General features: G+C 45.5%; 2 protein-coding genes across 2 annotated transcripts in view; both read right to left on the minus strand.

Moving 5' to 3' along the window:
- Window positions 1–367: 367 nt before the first annotated feature.
- Window positions 368–23,168, minus strand: LOC126109480 (platelet glycoprotein V-like). The gene is made up of 3 exons (XM_049914507.1): window positions 22,362–23,168; window positions 6,300–6,661; window positions 368–596 (listed from the first exon to the last, which is right to left on the minus strand). The coding sequence occupies exons 1-3, from the start codon at window positions 23,166–23,168 to the stop codon at window positions 368–370; spliced, it is 1,398 nt and encodes a 465-aa protein (XP_049770464.1).
- The window catches only part of LOC126109702 (platelet glycoprotein V-like), a 45,387-nt gene continuing 28,787 nt past the window's right edge, over window positions 6,573–23,172 (minus strand). The window contains exon 4 of the transcript XR_007523715.1: window positions 6,573–6,691. The gene's annotated coding sequence lies outside the window, so the exon portion shown is untranslated. The remainder of the gene's footprint in view (window positions 6,692–23,172) is intronic.

Genomic DNA, 23,172 nt, shown 5'->3' on the forward strand with positions numbered 1-23,172 from the left:
ACGGCTGATGCCAACAGAAAATTCTTGAAATTATTTTCTGGTATTGGCTCAATGATGTACTTATATAGATAATAGAGAATGAAACTCTGTAGTAATTTCTCTGGTGCCCAAATTTTCTATACCTTGTCACAAAAATAACCTAGGGAAACCTGCAGAAATGGTGTTTACTGAGCAAATCCTCTACACGCAGGGTTCGGTAAGTGTGGGAAGTTTGCCAACAGCATTGCGTCAAATATACTATATACTTGTAAGAGCTGTAGCTTCCTCCTTGTCCAGATGATGTGTGACTTTCTGGATGACATCCAGCGGTCATATTGACTTGACTGGATAGTGTAGCTTCCTCTTGTGAGACACCTACCCCAACACCCTATAGGACACGATGCTTGAGGCAGTGACCAGGAACCACCTGGTGTATGTCCCTGCCAGCTTGTGGCCCGGGCCCTGAGCAGCGTGGGACGACATCACCGATGTCGATGTGTCGTGATGCTATCCAGGCAGACATCATTGTGACGTCACAGCTGCTGCAGTTCCACGGGTTTCGTCCCAACAGCAGAAGGTTCAGCGATGGTGTTCCAGAAAACAGCTCAGCTGGGAGGCTGTGGATAAGACACAAACCTAGTATACGACAAGTTCATAAATTGCTCATTGTCCCATACTCTACATTGTGGTTTCAGATGAACAGGAAGGTCGTGAGAATTAGTTTCAAGTTTCTCTCGGGTGGGAAACGTGTAGACTTAATAAACTCATAGCTAACAACATCAAAATTTAATTGCGTAGGCTTCCGCGGCCAGAGTCAGTCGACATAAAAGTTTTCTGGGTTTGGTACCGCGTCATAATGTAAAAACTACTGCTGCTATAGAAAAGCCAACGTTTCGGCCACGATTGCAGCGGCCTTCTTCTGGGTCTAGACCCAGAAGAAGGCCGCTGCAATCGTGGCCGAAACGTTGGCTTTTCTATAGCAGCAGTAGTTTTTACATTATGACGCGGTACCAAACCCAGAAAACTTTTATGTCAACATCAAAATTGTCTAATAACTGGCAGGATAACTGTTTCAGAACTGATGATGGGTTTTAAGCTTGCTAACATGACATACACAAGAAATTGTTGGGGGAGTTATCCTCAGTTATGGGTTAATCCATGCTGGTAAAACTCAGGACTGTGTGTTTTGTATTTTCATTTCAATAGGACTGCTTTCCTGAAAGGATAATGTACAGAAATAATGCACTCATAGCCAAATGCAGTAAGGTCACTTTTCTTGGAATGATAATGGATGTGACAATTCATGTTATGAGTTCCTCCAGATACTGAAATTGTCAGGAAGCCTTGCTTGATCCTGACTCTTCACTGCAACAAATTAATCTCGGATATTGGTCTAAGTTTGGTTCAAGGGGCGCTAATCTCATTCATTTGCGGTTTTTTTTTAAATTCATCAGTCTTTAGAATGATCTCCTATTGCTGCCAGTCTTTCCCTGTCTGTTGCTTGTCTTTGCATTTCCCAGGGAGTTGGACAGTTTTGTGGTAATGGCGGATCCAGTCTTTTAGCTGCCCATTCACAGGCTGACCACTTGGCCAATTCCCCTAGCCTTTATGTGGACCATTCTATAGCAGTGGGATTTAGGGTCCAGGTTTGTCAACTCCACTGCCATACTGAAACGTCCCCTTAGAACAAATTATACAAGACTGAGCTTAAACTAACACACAATATTTTTAGCGCAACGCAATCTGACTTTTAAAAATCCCTACAAAACAATGGCCTGACTAACATTTACCTATACCTTTCACAAATCACTTACCTCACAAAAATCTTCGTTACTCAAGCTACAGCAATACAGCGAGCGCCACTACTGCCAGCTAAATAACAGACTCAAACTACGGAGGCACTAACTACTAGTAGGCATAGTTAGCAAATGAAAGATTTTAATAGAGAACAAACAATGTATTTACCTTAATAGTCATCAAAAGTCATAATACACTCCTGGAAATGGAAAAAAGAACACATTGACACCGGTGTGTCAGACCCACCATACTTGTTCCGGACACTGCGAGAGGGCTGTACAAGCAATGATCACACGCACGGCACAGAGGACACACCAGGAACCGCGGTGTTGGCCGTCGAATGGCGCTAGCTGCGCAGCATTTGTGCACCGCCGCCGTCAGTGTCAGCCAGTTTGCCGTGGCATACGGAGCTCCATCGCAGTCTTTAACACTGGTAGCATGCCGCGACAGCGTGGACGTGAACCGTATGTGCAGTTGACGGACTTTGAGCGAGGGTGTATAGTGGGCATGCGGGAGGCCGGGTGGACGTACCGCCGAATTGCTCAACACGTGGGGCGTGAGGTCTCCACAGTACATCGATGTTGTCGCCAGTGGTCGGCGGAAGGTGCACGTGCCCGTCGACCTGGGACCGGACCGCAGCGACGCACGGATGCACGCCAAGACCGTAGGATCCTACGCAGTGCCGTAGGGGACCGCACCGCCACTTCCCAGCAAATTAGGGACACTGTTGTCCTGGGGTATCGGCGAGGACCATTCGCAACCGTCTCCATGAAGCTGGGCTACGGTCCCGCACACCGTTAGGCCGTCTTCCGCTCACGCCCCAACATCGTGCAGCCCGCCTCCAGTGGTGTCGCGACAAGCGTGAATGGAGGGACGAATGGATACGTGTCGTCTTCAGCGATGAGAGTCGCTTCTGCCTTGGTGCCAATGATGGTCGTATGCGTGTTTGGCGCCGTGCAGGTGAGCGCCACAATCAGGACTGCATACGACCGAGGCACACAGGGCCAACACCCGGCATCATGGTGTGGGGAGCGATCTCCTACACTGGCCGTACACCACTGGTGATCGTCGAGGGGACACTGAATAGTGCACGGTACATCCAAACCGTCATCGAACCCATCGTTCTACCATTCCTAGACCGGCAAGGGAACTTGCTGTTCCAACAGGACAATGCACGTCCGCATGTATCCCGTGCCACCCAACGTGCTCTAGAAGGTGTAAGTCAACTACCCTGGCCAGCAAGATCTCCGGATCTGTCCCCCATTGAGCATGTTTGGGACTGGATGAAGCGTCGTCTCACGCGGTCTGCACGTCCAGCACGAACGCTGGTCCAACTGAGGCGCCAGGTGGAAAATGGCATGGCAAGCCGTTCCACAGGACTACATCCAGCATCTCTACGATCGTCTCCATGGGAGAATAGCAGCCTGCATTGCTGCGAAAGGTGGATATACACTGTACTAGTGCCGACATTGTGCATGCTCTGTTGCCTGTGTCTATGTGCCTGTGGTTCTGACAGTGTGATCATATGATGTATCTGACCACAGGAATGTGTCAATAAAGTTTCCCCTTCCTGGGACAATGAATTCACGGTGTTCTTATTTCAATTTCCAGTAGTGTACCTGCTAGCCCCACCTGCTGCCTACCACTCCACGCTCTGCCCTTTTCCTTTCCATTTTGACATGATGATAGCTGCCACAAGACTGGGTTACGAGAGGGTGTGCCCACACACAGTCAGATATGTCGGCAATCCTGTAAGCAGGGGGAGGGGACGAGGGAGCGTTCGACCGACTAGCCTGATTGTGAATGGGTTGCTTGGCCTCACTGTGGAGAGAGGATGTACCACCATTGCGGTTTCTAGAGAAAGCATAATAATTTTGCCTTTCTGTATGGGCATCAGACGGGAGGACGCTGTGGCGCCTTCTGACCAGAGTGGGAACGTCAGTTGCTTTCGCTCGAAAAGTTCGCCGTATCCAATCGAACGAGTCGTCCCCGCCACCCTGCTTGGGGCGAGGCAATCAAGGTGAGCTTGCTCCAGGCCATTACCAAACTCCTGCATGTTAACGTGCGTTTTGTACAAGAGTAGGAATTTTCTGCTGAGTTTCCCTGTGTTTTCGCGATATAAGCGATATTGTTGTTCATCCCATTGGCAACAGCACACAGTCGACCCTTTCAAGTAGAGGTTTTTAAACATTAGAGGCTGAGGACGCAGGACGAAAATTCGAGGCTATTCATCTCGTCGCTCCTATCTGGTGTTGATTGTCACATGATTTGCTGATAAAGGGGAAATGCAGTAGCGTCACCCACATTCTGAACACTACTGAAGTTGCTTCTTGTGGGAAGCGGCTTGAGATGCCAAGTTGATTATAGTTTGCGTTTCGGTCTTATTAACTTTGAAGCAGTGGGCTACCTATATAAGGAAAACTTGTTGCGTTTTCTCCACGCATTCTTCCATATAATATGATTCCTCTACATTGCATTAGATTCATATAGTATACATTCGATCAGGCTTTTAGAGAACTTTTCCCTCTGTCAACTTATTGTGGTTTGTCTCCGTCATATAGAGAAAATAAAAATCTATTGGACTTGACTGAGATTTCAAGATGCCAAGACTGTTAAAGAACTATTCCATGCCAGAATGAGATTTTCGCTCTTCAGTGGAGTGTGAGCCGATATGAAACTTCCTGTCAGATTAAAATAGTGTGCTGGACCGAGGCTCGAACTCGGGCCTTTCTCAGGCAAGTTCTCTACAGACTGAGCTAACCAAGCACGACTCACGACCCTTGCTCACAGTTTCGGTTCTGCCTGTACCTCGTCTTGTACTGTGAAGCTTTAAGAATGGGTTGTCAGTCGTGCTTGAGTAACTCAGTTGGTATAGCACTTGCTCGCGAAAGGCAAAGGCCCTGAGTTCGAGCCTCGGTCCAGCACACGGTTTTAATTTGCCAGGAAGTTTCAACTATTCCATGGTTAGGAGATCCACAAATAACAAATATTACCTATTGTATGCCTAATTTTGTAGCTCTCACTGTGATGATGATTCCACTGTGCACACACTGACCAAATCAAACGATCAGTAACTTTTTCTCCAGAGAAGATAATGAGTACTACAGTTACTCGTATGATCATAATTTTATTTACTGACCACTGGGAGTTGTTTAGATTCCCCCTTGAACTACCTTGAACTATAACTTCGCTTTGTGTTATTCATCATACACTGAGCGCCAAAGAAACTGGTATAGGCATGCGTATTCAGAGATATGCAAACAGGCAGAATGCGATGCTGCGGTCGGAAAAGACAACGAGCGTCTGACGCAGTTGTGAGATCGGTTACTGCTGCTACAAAGACAGGCTATCAAGATTTAAGTGAGTTTGAATGTGTTGTTACAGTCGGCTCACGAGCGATGGACACAGCATCTCCGAGGCAGCGACGAAGTGGGGATATTCCCGTACGACCATTCACGAGTGTACATGAATATCAGGAATCCGGTAACCATCCAATTTTTGACTTCGCTGCAGCCGGGAGAAGATCCGGCAAGAACGGGACCAACGACGACTGAAGAGAATCGTTCAACGTGACAGAAGTGCAACCCTTCCGCAAATTGCTCCAAATTTCACTGTTGGGCCATCAACAGGAGTCAGCGTGCAAACAATTCAACGAAACACCTTCTACATGGGCTTTTGGAGGCGAAGGTCCACTCGTGTACCCTTGATGATTGCACGACATGAAGCTTCACGCCTCGTCTGGGCTCATAAACATCGACATTGATGACTGGAAACAAGTTGCCTGGTCGGACGAGTGTCTTTTCAAAATGTATCGAGCGCATTGACGTGTAAGGGTATGGAGACAACCTCATGAATTCATGGACCCTGTATGTCCGCAGGTGGCTGTTCAAGCTGGTGGACGCTCTGTGATGCAGTGGGACGTGTGCAGTTGAAGTGATATGGGACCCCGGATACGTCCCTGATACGTCTCTGACTGGTGACACATACGTAAGCGTCCTGTCTGGTCACCTGCATCCATTTGTCCATTGTACATTCCGACTGACTTGGGCAATTCCATGAGGACAATGCGACACCCCTCACGTCCACAACTGCTACAGAGTGCCTCCTGGAACAGTGTTCTGAGTTTAAACACTTCTGCTGGCCACCAAACCCCCGAGACAAGAACATTATTCAGCATGCCTTCCAACAAGCTGTTCAGAAGAACTCTCCATCCCCTCTTAATCTTATGGATTTATGGACAGCGCAGCAGGATTCATGGAATCAGTTGCCTCCAGCACTACTGTCGAGTCTATGCCACGTCGTGTTGCGGCACTTCTGCGTCCTCGCGGGGCACCTACATGATATTTGGTAGGTGTACCAGTTTCTTTGGCTCTTCAATGTATTTGGGCTACATATTTTGGCTAACGACCTTGTACATTTGACTCAATATGCAATGTCATATCACGACCCAGTTCAAGAACCCACTGCGCTCTCGCGTACACAGACAAAGTGTAAATTTCAAAGTAATAAAAAGTAATTGGTACCTCCTAAGACTGTTGTTTTCGAGCGAGACAGTCCGGAGCTCGGTGTTGTTGGCGAAGAGTCGCCCGGGCAGACTCTTGAGCCGGTTGTGGTCCACGAAGAAGAATGCCAGCTGGGGGCAGCCGCCCAGCACTACCTCTGGCAGTTCCTGGAGGAGGTTCCCTGACATCACCAGCTGCAGCAGGGCAGTGGTCGGCCTGAAGACATCGGCGGGCAGTGAGGCCAGCTGGTTGTCCGACAGGTAGAGGTAGCGCAGGCTCTGCAGCCCGGCGAACACGTCTGATGGAAGGGTGTTGAGGGCGTTCCCAGTGAGCTCCAGCGTGGTCAGCTGGCGGGTGTGCCGGAACAGCTCTGGCTCCAGGGACTCCAGTCAGTTGGAGCGCAGGCTCAGTACCTGGGGCAGAAGGACCGTACACTCCAAACTCAACTCGACTTACTCTCAGGCCCACAATACATTGGTGATTCTCGTTTCTGGGTGTTTGGAGCGGTGGCTCATCTTTTAGGTAATTAGCTACATCTACATCCATACTCCGCAAGCCACCTGGCGGTGTGTGGCGGAGGGTACTTTGAGTATATTGGTTCTCCCTTCTGTTCCAGTCTTGTATTGTTCGTGGAAAGATGGATTGTCGGCATGTATCTGTGTGGTCTCTAATCTCTCTTATTTTATCCTCATGGTCTCTTCGCAAGATATACGTAGGAGGGAGCAATATACTGCTTGACTCCTCGGTGAAGGTATGTTCTCGAAACTTCAACAAAAGCCCGTACCGAGCTACTGAGCGTCTCTCCTGCAGAGTCTTCCACTGAAGTTTATCTATCATCTCCGTAACGCTTTCGCGATTACTAAATGACCCGGTAGCGAAGCGCGCTGCTCTCCGTTGGATCTTCTCTATCTCTTCTATCAACCCTATCTGGTACGGATCCCACACTGGTGAGCAATATTCAAGCAGTGGGCGAAGAATTGTACTGTAACCTACTTAATTTGTTTTCGGATTGCATTTTAAATGGTTCAAATGGCTGTGAACACTATAGGACTTAACATCTGAGGTCATCAGTCCCCTAAAACTTAGAACTACTTAAACCTAACTAACCTAAGGACATCACACGCATCCATGACCGAGGAAGGATTCGAACCTACGACCGTAGCGATCGCGCGGTTCCAGACTGTAGCGCCTAGAACCACTCGGCCATCCCAGCCGGCTCGGATTGCTTCCTTTGTTTTCGGATTGAATTTCCTTAGGATTCTTCCAATGAACGTCAGTCTCGCATCTGCTTTACCGACGATCAACTTTATATGATAATTCCATTTTAAATCACTCCTAATGCCTACTCCCAGATAACTTATGGAATTAACTGCTTCCAGCTGCTGACCTGCTATATTGTAGCTAAATGATAAAGGGTATTTCTTTCTATGTATTCGCAGCACATTACACTTGTCTACATTCAGATCCAATTGCCATTCCCTGCACCATGCGTCAATTCGTTGCAGATCCTCCTGCATTTCAGTACAATTTTCCGTTGTTACAACCTCTCGACATATCACAGCATCATCCGCAAAAAGTCTCAGTGAACTTCCGATTTTATCCACAAGGTTATCCATTTTTTTTTAATCACCATATCTCTGACTGGTTTGATGCAACGAGCCACAATTCTCCTACATCCACATCTACATACGTACTCTGCAAGACAAGGTGCGGTGCGTGGCAGAGGGTACCCTATGCCACTACCACTTATTTTCCTCTAATGTCCCAACTGGTAATAGAGCGAGGGAAAAGCCACTGTCTATATGTCTCAGTACGCCCTAATCCTCTCGAAAAGAACATCGTTTTTCCTCCAGGGATTCCCATTTGAGTTTTCTGAGCTCCATAATACTTGCATGTTGTTCGAAACTACTGGCAAGAAATCTACCACCCCACCTGTCAATTGACTCGATGTCGTCCTTTAATCCAAACTGTTGCGGGTCCCAAACACTCGGACAGTACTGAACGGCGGATTGGACTAGTGTTTTGTCTCCTTTAAAGATGAACCACATTTTCCTAAAATTCCCCCAATAAACAAAATGTCGACCATTCACCTTCCCGACTACTGTCCTTCTATGCTCGTTCGACTTCATATTCGCCTTTAACGTTAATCCCAGTTGTTTAATGAACGTGACTGTGTCAACCAGCACACTACTAGCACACTGTTCGACCATTTTTTGTTTATTTTTGCTGTTCATCTGCATTAACTTACATTTTGCCACATTTAGAGCTCGCTGCCATTGATCACAGCAACTGGAAATTTTGTGAAGTCGTCTTGTATTTTCCTATTGCCACTCAACTTTGAGACCTTACCGTATACCACGGGATCATCAGCAAATACACGTAAACTGCTGCCCACCCTGTGCGCCTAGTCATTTACACATACAGAGAACAAGCGCGGTCTTATCACACTTCCCTGGGGCACTCCTCTCGACACCCTGATCTCTGATGAACACTCGCTGTCGAGGACAACGTACTGGGTTCTGTTATTTAGGAAGTCTTCCAGCCACTCACATATCTGGAAACGTATTTCGCATTCTCGGACCTTCGTTAACAGTTAGGACCGTGTCAGATGTTTTCTGGAAATCTACACTCCTGGAAATGGAAAAAAGAACACATTGACACCGGTGTGTCAGACCCACCATACTTGCTCCGGACACTGCGAGAGGGCTGTACAAGCAATGATCACACGCACGGCACAGCGGACACACCAGGAACCGCGGTGTTGGCCGTCGAATGGCGCTAGCTGCGCAGCATTTGTGCACCGCCGCCGTCAGTGTCAGCCAGTTTGCCGTGGCATACGGAGCTCCATCGCAGTCTTTAACACTGGTAGCATGCCGCGATAGCGTGGACGTGAACCGTATGTGCAGTTGACGGACTTTGAGCGAGGGCGTATAGTGGGCATGCGGGAGGCCGGGTGGACGTACCGCCGAATTGCTCAACACGTGGGGCGTGAGGTCTCCACAGTACATCGATGTTGTCGCCAGTGGTCGGCGGAAGGTGCACGTGCCCGTCGACCTGGGACCGGACCGCAGCGACGCACGGATGCACGCCAAGACCGTAGGATCCTACGCAGTGCCGTAGGGGACCGCACCGCCACTTCCCAGCAAATTAGGGACACTGTTGCTCCTGGGGTATCGGCGAGGACCATTCGCAACCGTCTCCATGAAGCTGGGCTACGGTCCCGCACACCGTTAGGCCGTCTTCCGCTCACGCCCCAACATCGTGCAGCCCGCCTCCAGTGGTGTCGCGACAGGCGTGAATGGAGGGACGAATGGAGACGTGTCGTCTTCAGCGATGAGAGTCGCTGCTGCCTTGGTGCCAATGATGGTCGTATGCGTGTTTGGCGCCGTGCAGGTGAGCGCCACAATCAGGACTGCATACGACCGAGGCACACAGGGCCAACACCCGGCATCATGGTGTGGGGAGCGATCTCCTACACTGGCCGTACACCACTGGTGATCGTCGAGGGGACACTGAATAGTGCACGGTACATCCAAACCGTCATCGAACCCATCGTTCTACCATTCCTAGACCGGCAAGGGAACTTGCTGTTCCAACAGGACAATGCACGTCCGCATGTATCCCGTGCCACCCAACGTGCTCTAGAAGGTGTAAGTCAACTACCCTGGCCAGCAAGATCTCCGGATCTGTCCCCCATTGAGCATGTTTGGGACTGGATGAAGCGTCGTCTCACGCGGTCTGCACGTCCAGCACGAACGCTGGTCCAACTGAGGCGCCAGGTGGAAATGGCATGGCAAGCCGTTCCACAGGACTACATCCAGCATCTCTACGATCGTCTCCATGGGAGAATAGCAGCCTGCATTGCTGCGAAAGGTGGATATACACTGTACTAGTGCCGACATTGTGCATGCTCTGTTGCCTGTGTCTATGTGCCTGTGGTTCTGACAGTGTGATCATGTGATGTATCTGACCCCAGGAATGTGTCAATAAAGTTTCCCCTTCCTGGGACAATGAATTCACGGTGTTCTTATTTCAATTTCCAGGAGTGTATAAATATGGAATCCGCCTGTTGCCATTCATTCATTGTTCGCAGGATCTCAAGTGAAAAAAGTGTAAGCTGAGTTTTGCAAAAGCGTTTCATCCTAAGAAGGTCCTGATTTGTGGATACAAGCTTTTGCCTCTCAAAATAATTTTTTTTATATTCGAACTGAGGATTGTTCAGCAAACCGATGTTGAAAATATTGGTCTTAAATTTCGCAGGTCCGTCCTTTTACCCTTCTGATATGCAGAAATCACCAGCGATATTTTCCGGTCACTTCGGACTTTGCACTTTTACCATGTTCTCAACTGTTATAGTTCTTACTCTGTACAACTCTCTAATACCATGTGTGGTTACTCCCTGATATCTTAAAGCAAAGCAGTAATCACACCAATCTTTAAACATGGAAACAGAAAAGATTGTAACAACTACAGAGGTATCTCCTTAATCAGCGTTGTGGGTAAAATCTTCGCAGGTATTGTTGAAAGGAAAGTGCGAGTATTAGTTGAGGACCAATTGGATGAAAATCAGTGTGGGTTTAGGCCTCTTAGAGGTTGTCAGGACCAGATCTTTAGCTTACGGCAAATAATGGAGAAGTGTTACGAGTGGAACAGCGAATTGTATCTATGCTTTATAGATCTAGAAAAGGCATATGACCGGGTTCCTAGGAGGATGTTATTGTCTGTTCTACAAGATTATGGAATAGGAGGCAAACTTTTGCAAGCAATTAAAGGTCTTTACATGGATAGTCAGGCAGCAGTTAGAGTTGACGGTAAATTGAGTTCATGGTTCCGAGTAGTTTCAGGGGTAAGACAAGGCTGCAACCTGTCTCCACTGTTGTTCATATTATTTATGGATCATATGTTGAAAACAATAGACTGGCTGGGTGAGATTAAGATATGTGAACACAAAATAAGCAGTCTTGCATATGCGGATGACTTAGTTGTGATGGCAGATACGATTGAAAGTTTGCAAAGTAATATTTCAGAGCTAGGTCAGAAATGTAAGGACTATGGTATGAAGATTAGCATCTCCAAAACGAAAGTAATGTCAGTGGGAAAGAAATATAAACGGATTGAGTGCCAAATAGGAGGAACAAAGTTAGAACAGGTGGACGGTTTCAAGTACTTAGGATGCATATTCTCAACATAGTGAAAGAACTGGAAGCGAGGTGTAGCAAAGCTAATGCCGTGAGCGCTCAGCTACGATCTACTCTCTTCTGCAAGAAGGAAGTCAGTACCAAGACTAAGTTATCTGTGCACCGTTCAATCTTTCGACCAACTTTGTTGTATGGGAGCGAAAGCTGGGTGGATTCAGGTTACCTTATCAACAAGGTTGAGGTTACGGATATGAAATTAGCTAGGATGATTGCAGGTACTAGTAGATGGGAACAATGGCAGGAAGGTGTCCACAATGAGGAAATCAAAGAAAAACTGGGAATGAACTCTATAGATGTAGCAGTCAGGGCGAACAGGCTTAGGTGGTGGGGTCATGTTACACGCATGAGAGAAGCAAGGTTACCCAAGAGACTCATGGATTCAGCAGTAGAGGGTAGGAGGAGTCGGAGCAGACCGAGGAGAAGGTACCTGGATTCGGTTAAGAATGATTTTGAAGTAATAGGTTTAACATCAGAAGAGGCACCAATGTTAGCACTGAATAGGAGATCATGTAGGAACTGTATAAGGGGGGCTATGCTCCAGACTGAACGCTGAAAGGCATAATCAGTCTTAAATGATGATGATGATGATGATGATGATGTATATTATCCTGTTTTCTTGTCATTGTATAGCATAGAAAGATATTTCTATCTTCTCCAATTCTGCAGATAACCTCATGTCTCATCACCCACACTATGTGGCGAAATGTTTACAAACATCTACTGCTGTCCATTCCAAAGAAGGCAACCATGGAAGTAACAAGTTGTAAAAGTTCACCAGAGTATAGTAGGAAAAAGTCGTGGGGAATGACACTGATATAATCACATTGTTAATCGTTAACTAGTTTGGGCATTAGCACGCCTCGGTGGTTTCATAATAAAAACTTTATAAAGGTTATGATTCTAGCTGCGTGTTGCACGTAGTGAAATCAGGTTTTCTGCATTACCGTAATTTGCTACATTGTCTGTGATTAGTTGGAGCAAAATATCCAAATATGTTGTATTCTCTACTACTCCACAATGTCAGCGGTGTAGCTAATATCAAGTATAGTGTAGTACAACGTGACAAACGGTGCGCAGCTTGTGACCCACTTGTTAGCACTACGGCCTCTTGATCATGGAATTCTGGGTTCAATTCCCTGCCATGGTGGAGATTTTCTTCGGTCGGGGACTGGGTGCTTGTGTGTAATCATTTCATTTCATCTCATCTTCATCACAAAGACGTGCAAGTCACAAAAGTAGCGTCAAATAGAAAGAATTGCACCAAGCGGCCGAATAATCAACCAATAAATCCATACCTCTCAAACGAACATATCGGGCTTAACAGTAGACTTAACTCTAATATGTGTGTTTGACGGTTTATACTAATTTTCAATCGTTAGTTTCACAATTTTTGGTATTATTGAGACAATCCACAGTACACCAATAAAATTGTTTTCTTCTTTTATAAAGTTGTTAGCGAACCCACGGATGCTTCACAACTGCCACATATGCATGTGACTCGGATATAGGTCCTATTCTGCTACTGTCCCATCTCTTTGCCCATCGCCACCTCCCTCCTCTCTTTGTCTAACTCCTCCTCCTTCATCCTCTTTCCGTGCCTCACCTCCTCCACCCTCTGTCTTCCCAATTCCTCCTCCCCTCTATCTTTCTCTCCATCTCCTCGTCCTCACTCTCTCTCTCTCTCTCTCTCTCTCTCTCTCTCTTTCTCTCTCTCCATCCCCGTCTCCTTCTTCCTCCTCTCTATGTTCATTTCCTAATTCTCTCTCCGTCCAATACTTCCCCATCCCTCTGTCCATCTCGCATAATTGTAATCTGTGAACAGGTAGAAGTACAAAGCTCTAAGTTCTAAGGCCTCCGATTTTTTTTCTCCAGACTGGAAAGAGATAGAAACATGCGCATTGTTTTAAAATGAGGCCGCGTTCATTGTCAATACGTCGCAGAGATGGCAGCACCGTACTGCAGATGGAATTTTACCGCCAGCGGCGAGAATGAGAACTGTTTTAAATACTTAAAATGGCGACGTTTTCCTTACTTGAACAGCGTGCAATCATTCGTTTTCTGAATTTGCGTCTTGTGAAACCAATTGAAATTCATCGACAGTTGAAGGAGACATGTGGTGATGGAGTTATGGATGTGTCTAAAGTGCGTTCGTGGGTGCGACAGTTTAATGAAGGCAGAACATCGTGTGACAACAAACCGAAACAACCTCGGGCTCACACAAGCCAGTCTGACGACATGATCGAGAAAGTGGAGAGAATTGTTTTGGGGGATCGCCGAATGACTGTTGAACAGATCGCCCCCAGAGTTGGCATTTCGGTGGGTTCAGTGCACACAATCCTGCATGACGACCTGAAAATGAGAAAAGTGTCATCCAGGTGGGTGCCACGAATGCTGACGGACGATCACATGGCTGCCCGTGTGGCATGTTGCCAAGCAATGTTGACGCGCAACGACAGCATGAATGGGACATTCTTTTCGTCGGTTGTGACAATGGATGAGACGTAGAATCCAGAAACAAAGTGCCAGTCAGCTCAATGGAAGCACACAGATTCGCCGCCACCAAAACAATTTCGGGTAAACGCCAGTGCTGAAAAAATGATGGTGTCCATGTTCTGGGACAGCGAGGGCGTAATCCTTACCCATTGCGTTCCAATGGGCACTACGGTAACAGGTGCATCCTACTAAAATGTTTTGAATAACAAATTCCTTCCTGCACTGCAACAAAAACGTCTGGGAAGGGCTGCGCGTGTGCTGTTTCACCAAGACAACGCACCCGCACATCGAGCTAACGTTACGCAACATTTTCTTCGTGATAACAACTTTGAAGTGATTCCTCATGCTCCCTACTCACCTGACCTGGCTCCTACTGACTTTTGGGTTTTTCCAACAATGAAAGACACTCTCCGTGGCTGCACATTCACCAGCCGTGCTGCTATTGCCTCAGCGATTTTCCAGTGGTCAAAACAGACTCCTAAAGAAGCCTTCGCCGCTGCCATGGAATCATGGCGTCATCGTTGTGAAAAATGTGTACGTCTGCAGGGCGATTACGTCGAGAAGTAACGCCAGTTTCATCGATTTCGGGTGAGTAAATTAGAAAAAAAATCGGAGGCCTAAGAACTTGAATGCACCTCGTACGAGGCGTGTTTTTTAAGTAAGTACCGTATTGAAATTAAAAAAAGACGTGCTAAGATATTTCAATAATTTTATTTTTTACATGAAAGCCTGTACCTTAATCTACGCACTGACGCCATTACAGTCTGATTCTTCCTTGTTTACGTTGTGTACTGAGTGTTTAAGACGCCTCCGATAATCGTGAGTCCCGCCGACTGTGAAGTACGGGCTGTTATAAGATTTCTTAGTGCTACAGGCCTAAAAGCGATCGATATTAATTGTGAGATTTATGCAGTTTACGGAGAAAACATCATGAGTGATGGAATGGTAAGAAAGTGGGTGAGAGCATTTAAGATGGCCGCACAAATATGCGTAATGAATAAGGGAGTGGGCGTCCTTCGGTCGTTAATGAAAGTTTGGTGCAGGAAGTGGACAGTAAGGTGAGGGAAAACAGACGTTTTACGATTTCCTCCTTGCGGAATGACTTTCCTAATGTTTCTCGTAGTGTTTTGTATGGCATTGTGCCCGAGCACTTGAATTACCGAAAATGGTGCATGCGTTGGGTACCAAAAATGTTGACCCATGTGCACAACCAAACGTTTAGACAGTGCATTGACTTTCCTTGAGCGGTTCCACAACGACGGTGATGATTTCTTAAGCCAAATTGTTACGGACGATGAAACATGGGTGGTCTACGCCACACCAGAATCAAAGCAACAGTCCATGGAAGTTGAGCAAGGGCATCGTTTTGCTGCAAGACAATGCCCGTCCGCATGTGGCAAATCAGACCAAATATCTCATCTTTTCGATGGGAAACTCTAGAACACCCCCCGTGCAGCCCCGATCTTGCGCCCAGTGACTACCATCTGTTCCTGCACTTGAAGAAACACCTGCGCTGTCAGCGTCTTCAAGACGATGACGAAGTCAAAAGAGTGGTGATGCAGTGGTTAACAAGTAAGGCGGCAGACTTCTATGAGGAGGGTATTCAAAAACTGGTACAACGTTATGACAAGTGCCTCAATACTGACGGAAACTATGTAGAAAAGTAGATTAAGGTACAGGCTTTCATGTAAAAATAAAATTGTTGAGATATCTTAGCACGTCCTTTTTTTAATTTCCAAACGGTAGTCACTTACAAAAACACGGCTCGTAGTATTCTAATCAAAAGCGGATTAGTCATAAATAGGGCTTCTCTGATTTTGCTTAAAAGCGAATGTGAGGAATAAAAAAACAGCACATTGTCGTGCATACAATTTTTGTTGAAAATCACATATAAGGAGACAGAAAATACGTACAGGAGAAACTGACTGCTAGAAAGAAAAACGAAACAGCGCGTTTTCACAGCACAGGAAGATTGTTTCTAACAATTTTTCCAGTTAAGGAAATGGGTTAAAAGATTTTCGAAAATTTTTTTGACGACAGCAACGTCTATATAGTAGTATAGATTAGTATAGATGTGTACATTCACGAAACTAAACACTACATTATTTTTCTTAACTGTATAAAAAGATAAAAATTAATAAAACAAAGCGATCAAGAGAAAGAAAGGACATGAAATGGGAAGTAGAAAATGAGATTGAGAAAGTGAGGTAGTTTTTAGCTATAAACAAATGTTAAAATTAATGAAAGATACCAGGAATGACAAAAAAAAAGGATCAGACTTGAAAACCGCTACACTTCCGAAACTGTCCAATAATTGAGAATTGAAAATCAAAGGAAACTTTAATCTAGCTAACGACGACCAGTGCGAAAGACTGTTGTCATTAAGGAGAGAAACTATGATGATGGTGAATTACGGCTGTAAATAGGCTAACTATATATAAGTGACAAGGTATTTGCTTCAACGGGGACCACAAGTAGTTATTTTAAATAAAAGGATGCAATAACATAACTTACAGTGGCGACTGCATTATTAATAGTCTGTAATAGCAAACGAAACTCTGTGTCGCAATCGGATTCTAGATCACGGATATTGTCTAGGAATTTAAAGATTAGAATATACAAAACTATTATTCTACCAGTTATGCTGTATGGGTGTGAGACTTGGTCTCTCACTGTGTAAAATGAAAAGCCGTTTCAAGTATTTCAAAACAAAATTTTGAGGAAAATTTTTCGGATAAAAAAGGATGACATTAGCGGAGAGTGGCGAAAACTGCATAATGAAGAGGTTCACGAACTCTATTCAAGCCCTGACATAACCAGTATTATTAAATGACGTAGGTTGCGATGTGCGGGTCACGTAGCTCGAATGGATGAGGGCAGGGCAGCGCGCAGAGTACTGGTAGGGCACCTAGAGGGAAAACGTCCTGTGGGGAGACCGAGGCGTAGATGGGAGGACAACGTGAAGGCTGATTTGAGGAGCCTAGGTATTGAAGGTGGATGGAAGGAAATAGCCCAGGACAGGGACAGATGGCGAAAATACGTTGCTGCGGTAATGGACTCTCGAGTCCGGTATGACCAGTGAGTAATTAAGTAATGGGTTGGTTGGTTTGTTGGGGGAAGGAGACCAGACAGCGAGGTCATCGGTCTCATCAGATTAGGGAAGGATGGGGAAGGAAGTCGGCCGTGCCCTTTGAAAGGAACCATCCCGGCATTTGCCTGGAGCGATTTAGGGAAATCACGGAAAACCTAAATCAGGATGGCCGGACGCGGGATTGAACCGTCGTCCTCCCGAATGCGAGTCCCGTGTGTAACCACTGCGCCACCTCGCTCGGTAAGTAATGGGATTCGAGAGCGAATGTTATACATATCGCGTGCTGTCATCTTAAGGACGTGGGTCGTGCGAGAATGAATCCATGACCGAGACAGAAGTGTAATATTTTCCTCTTATTATTTCCTGTCCCTGCAACCAAAGGATCATACACACAATATGTGGGAGTGGCAACAATGAAGGAACAGATCTGGTCACACTGGAAGCCTACGTCAATCCAGGAGGAGGTCTCGGATAGTATAATTGGTTGAGGCGATTACTCATGGCAAGCACGAGACCCACTTGGAATCATAAGCTATCAGAAATTTTCGATTTCCACAAACAACGGGCAGTGCCACAATACAAGCTTCAAGTTAATAGATATTGTTAACATCTGTTATTTCAAAGTTTCTACGAATAAGAAAATACTAGGGTCAATGAAACAGCTGGATTTCTCCACCAAATCCATACCCTCAGTTCTACTTGTCATACATAGATCTTGTGAGAGATTCGGGTACTCGAAAACAATAGAACGTGAGTATCGATGACATTAAAAAACTGTGTCGCTGTTTACAGTGTTTTCAGATCACGTAACTGGTTAAGGCTGCAGCTAGGAATTTTCAGTTTTCACCATGGGTGACTGATAATATCATGATGACCTCGTTAACTGAGTTCATTGAAACGTTTCATCTTAGTGTTTCCATGGATAAGAACATTCTGAGGGTTTTTGCTACCGCCTGTCCAATTCATCAAGTCCGTCCCCATATATGTGCTACACCCAGAGATCCTCATAGGGCAGTGTTGGATAGAAATATGAGTAAAACACGGACTGTTTTTGTGTATTCATGAGATGTTCCCCGATGGCGCAATTAATTAATGACCGAGCGAGGTGGCGCAGTGGTTACACACGGGACTCGCATTCGGGAGGACGACGGTTCAATCCCGCGTCCGGCCATCCTGATTTAGGTTTTCCGCGATTTCCCTAAATCGCTCCAGGTAAATGCCAGGATGGTTCCTTTGAAAGGGCACGGCCGACTTCCTTCCCCGTCCTTCCCTAATCCAATGAGACCGATGACCTCGCTGTCTGGTCTCCTTCAAACAACCCAACCCCAATTAATTAATGCAATAAGACGATAAGGATTCTTAACCTGACATCGCCCAAATTTTCAACAGCCACGACAGAGGAGCTAATCCATTTTACTGGAACATGGTAACATTGTATTGAAATAGTTCAAACTTGAAGGGTGCTCTGCAGTAGTATATTTAGTATTAAATTACAAGTTCTAAATATTAAAAAGAAGAATTACACGCAAAAATTAGGACCTCAGAAAAGCGTAGCATTTTTAAATTAAGGTTCAAAACAATGTTCAAATGTGTGTGAAATCTTATGGTACTTAACTGCTAAGGTCATCAGTCCCTAAGCTTACACACTACTTAACCTAAATTATCCTAAGGACGAACACACACACCCAAGCCCGAGGGAGGACTCGAACCTCCGCTGGGACCAGCCAGACAGTCCATGACTGCAGCTCCTTAGACCGCTCAGCCAATCCTGAGCGGCTCAATTACGGTGTAACGATACAGTTTATTAGAGCATAGAAAAAAACACCAGAAACAACATGGAAGAGGGGATAACTATTTTTGGACACGTTTACAGAACTGGTAAAATAGATTCATCCAGTTGATCATCAGACACCTTAGGGAAAAGAAACCAACTGTATGTAGAAGGCTGAAGAAAACGAGCAAGTTATCAGAAGAAGAAACACTGAAACGAAGTATTTTTTTAGGGAAGATAATTTTAAAACAGGAAGAATTCCAAGACAGGACGGAAAAGGGAAGTGGCACAGCCACCCGGAGTGGACAAGCGGTTCTAGGCGCTACAGTCGAACCGCGCGACCGGTACGGTCGCAGGTTCGAATCCTGCCTCGGGCGTCGATGTGTGTGATGTCCTTAGGTTTAACTAGTTCTAAGTTCTCGGGGACTGATGACCTCAGCAGTTGAGCCGCATAGTGCTCAGAGCCATTTGAACCATTTGAAAAAGGGACGTAATGAGACAATGAAGAAATAGCAAAGGACTAAGAACAGACTGGTTCCATTCCAGGTTGGGTGCTTGGGGACAGCAGCCGGTTATGAATTTCCCGAAATAAGAAAGTCTTTGTTGGAAATTGTTTTATCTATTTACTGGCCATTTCGCGTTTCGGCTTTGTGGGGGCATTTTCTGATTAACATAGTGGTGTAAAATAGCATTTTAAGATATTGGCACATATGTGGGCCAGACTGGTAGGAAATTTCTAGCGAGATTTAGTGATCGTTTATTTAACAAGGAAGGTCATCTTAAACAGAATTAGACTTTCGCTGATCGCTCCCGACGTTAAAGAACTTACATGTACTACATACCGCGCGCAAAGGAAAAAAAGCTCATGCATTTGTAGGAAACAGAAGATGATGATGTAGATGATGCTTCGTTTGTGGGGCGCTCAACTGCGCGGTTATCAGCACCCGTACTAATTCCCAACCTTTGCTCAGTCCAAACTCGCCACTTTCATGAATGATGATTAAATGTTGAGGACAGCACGAACATCCAGTCATCCCGAGGCAGATGAAAATCCCTGAACCGGCCGGGAATCGAACCCGGGACCACGTTCTACATCTACATCTACATTTACATCTACATTTATACTCCGCAAGCCACCCAACGGTGTGTGGCGGAGGGCACTTTACGTGCCACTGTCATTACCTCCCTTCCCTGTTCCAGTCGCGTATGGTTCGCGGGAAGAACGACTGTCTGAAAGCCTCCGTGCGCGCTCTAATCTCTCTAATTTTACATTCTTGATCTCCTCGGGAGGTATAAGTAGGGGGAAGCAATATATTCGATACCTCATCCAGAAACGCACCCTCTCGAAACTTGGACAGCAAGCTACACCACGATGCAGAGCGCCTCTCTTGCAGAGTCTGCCACTTGAGTTTGTTAAACATCTCCGTAACGCTATCACGGTTACCAAATAACCCTGTGACGAAACGCGCCGCTCTTCTTTGGATCTTCTCTATCTCCTCCGTCAACCCGATCTGGTACGGATCCCACACTGATGAGCAATACTCAAGTATAGGTCGAACGAGTGTTTTGTAAGCCACCTCCTTTGTTGATGGACTACATTTTCTAAGGACTCTCCCAATGAATCTCAACCCGGTACCCGCCTTACCAACAATTAATTTTATATGATCATTCCACTTCAAATCGTTCCGCACGCATACTCCCAGATATTTTACAGAAGTAACTGCTACCAGTGTTTGTTCCGCTATCATATAATCATACAGTAAAGGATCCTTCTTTCTATGAATTCGCAATAGATTACATTTGTCTATGTTAAGGGTCAGTTGCCACTCCCTGCACCAAGTGCCTATCCGCTGCAGATCTTCCTGCATTTCGCTACAATTTTCTAATGCTGCAACTTCTCTGTATACTACAGCATCATCCGCGAAAAGCCGCATGAAACTTCCGACCACGTTCTTGGGGAGAAAGATCGCGACCGCGAGACCACCAGCTGTGGACAAAATAGAAGAGATCTTAAGATCTCCGCTGAATAATCTATTGCTTAGCAAAAACCTATTTTATTATGATGTTATCGTACTCACGATATTGATCCGTCAGTAGTTCTTTATTGTGAAATGACACTACATTATTCATTCATTTATCATCTTACTGGTTTTTTATTTTACCACCTGCTATGCTTTACTCTAATTTTAAGTTTTATTTTTAGGCAAGTTATAACAATTTCATACTTCATGGACGTCATTTTACCCTTACATAGCTTACGTCTTCGCACTTGTTTTGTCACTATAACTGCGCTAATTTAATTTTAATAATATTAGTGTTTACAAAATGTATTTATTTATTTATTTTACATGTACTGTGCAGCCACTTTCCTTGAATTAACCAATGCCATCTATCCATAATGTCTGTTATTTTGGCTACATATCTTGCCTTTACGGCTCTATGTTTGTGTGGCCGGCTGCGAGATATGACGTATCTCGTGCTCTCGATTGCATTATATTTACATCTCGTCCACTGTACTCAACGCTCCATGCTGTGTACACCAGAATGCGGTTGGCTCCCTATTACGTAAACTGTTTTAAATATTTTTTTGGTCTGCCATAGTTCCTTTTCCCAGTAGATATTGCAGTTGTACTTGGCATTTTATTCCCTGTTTCAGGTCCCTTATACTTTTCTTTGTCTAATGGCAATAGAACGATGTTTCCTTATAATTTTTATCTTAATGTCTTATTCTGGTATTAAAGGAGGATGTTGACTCACCACATCACGTTTTACGTAAGTTCACAGTTATTGTTTGCTGCTGAGACGGCTACACAGAATAGAACTTTACCTCGTACTATCACCATCCCTCGTTTTTAATGTGCCTATGCCTCACAATGTTATTTTACACTCTAGATTAATCTGAAGGTATTGTTTCCATAAGGCGAGGTTCAACAGCAGTAAAGTATTTTATAAAATGCGTTTGTTCCATTAGTCGCATAACGGTTTCGGGTTTTAACCAATATCCAGGATGTAGGGTGCAACTGATTAGTTAAAAGCATGGAGTATTCGTTTGAAGCTGAACAGTATCGAAATTATCTCGTGAAACTGTAGAGTCATCTGATATAATTCGTCTTAGAATACTCAAGTCAAACAGACCTGTGAAGTCTGTCTGTTTAACATAAGATATGACTGTCAGTATTCTAAGACAAACTATATCAATTGCTTGTACAATTTTGCCGGATAATTTCGATATTGTTCAGCTTCGAAGAAAAATGTCACGCTCTTAATTACACAGTTTTACCCTACATTCTGGATGTTGGTTAATAACTGAAACCGGTAGATGACTAATGGGACAAATAAATAACTGACGGTTAAACTGCGTTTTATAAAATAATCTGAAGGGGCCGCCACAAGGGCGAAACGCGTCATTGCCAATAAATAGATAAAACAAATTGCTCCCAAGGCTGCCTTATTTCAAGAGATTAAGAGCTGAAATTGGAACTCAGTCCCTAGAAATCCTAGAAGTAGAATATAAAATTATGGGATATTACCTTGAGACTGGTGGTAGCTGCAAATATGTCCTTTGGAAGAGACATCAGGCTGTTCGAATCTAAATGGATTTCTATGAGCGACACAGTTTTTGCGAAGATTGATGGGGGCAGGTATGTGATTTCGTTCTCTGAAGCGTGGAAAACGATGAGCAGCTCTGCACCGTCCAGTGTCCCCTCCTCTAGGGTTTTCAGATGATTTCGAGACAGAAATAGCTGTTGCAGGCTCGAAGCGTTCCTGAACGCTCCAGCAGAGATGGTCCGTATGCCATTGTGAGTGAGGTCCACGTAATCCACTTGAGGGTTGCCGGCGAGCAGACCATCTGGCAATTGTGTCAAGTGGTTATGGCCAAGCCTCAGGAAGCTGAGTGCCTTATTGTGTCTGAACGTTCCAGGCAGTATCTCCTGGAGCCTGGCGTGAATGCTCACTTGCCTCAAGTCTGGGCACAGGACGAACTGATCCTCATCCAACCTCTGGATCGCACAGTCCAACCGTAGGTGCTTGAGTTTGCGCAGCGACTGGAAGACGCCAGGCTCCAAGATGGTCAAGTTCGGTACCTCCATTTTGAGTTCTTCCAGTTGTGGGTTGTTGGCGAAGGCGGGTGATCTGACGGTCGTCATGGAGGAGGATTTAATGTGGAGGCTGTGCAGGCTTGGCACATTGGCCAGCAAGGGAGCGGTCAGTTGAGTGATGTTTGGGAGTTCCAGTATCAGGAAGAGGACGGTCTTGGAGAGGAGGCACGGAGGTGCCTGACAGGCATTATGGCAAGATGCCACCGATGTGGAGACCTCACATGGACAGTCGATCATGTTA

This window comes from Schistocerca cancellata, chromosome 12 (genome assembly GCF_023864275.1).
Source record: "Schistocerca cancellata isolate TAMUIC-IGC-003103 chromosome 12, iqSchCanc2.1, whole genome shotgun sequence".
Lineage (NCBI taxonomy): Eukaryota > Metazoa > Arthropoda > Insecta > Orthoptera > Acrididae > Schistocerca > Schistocerca cancellata.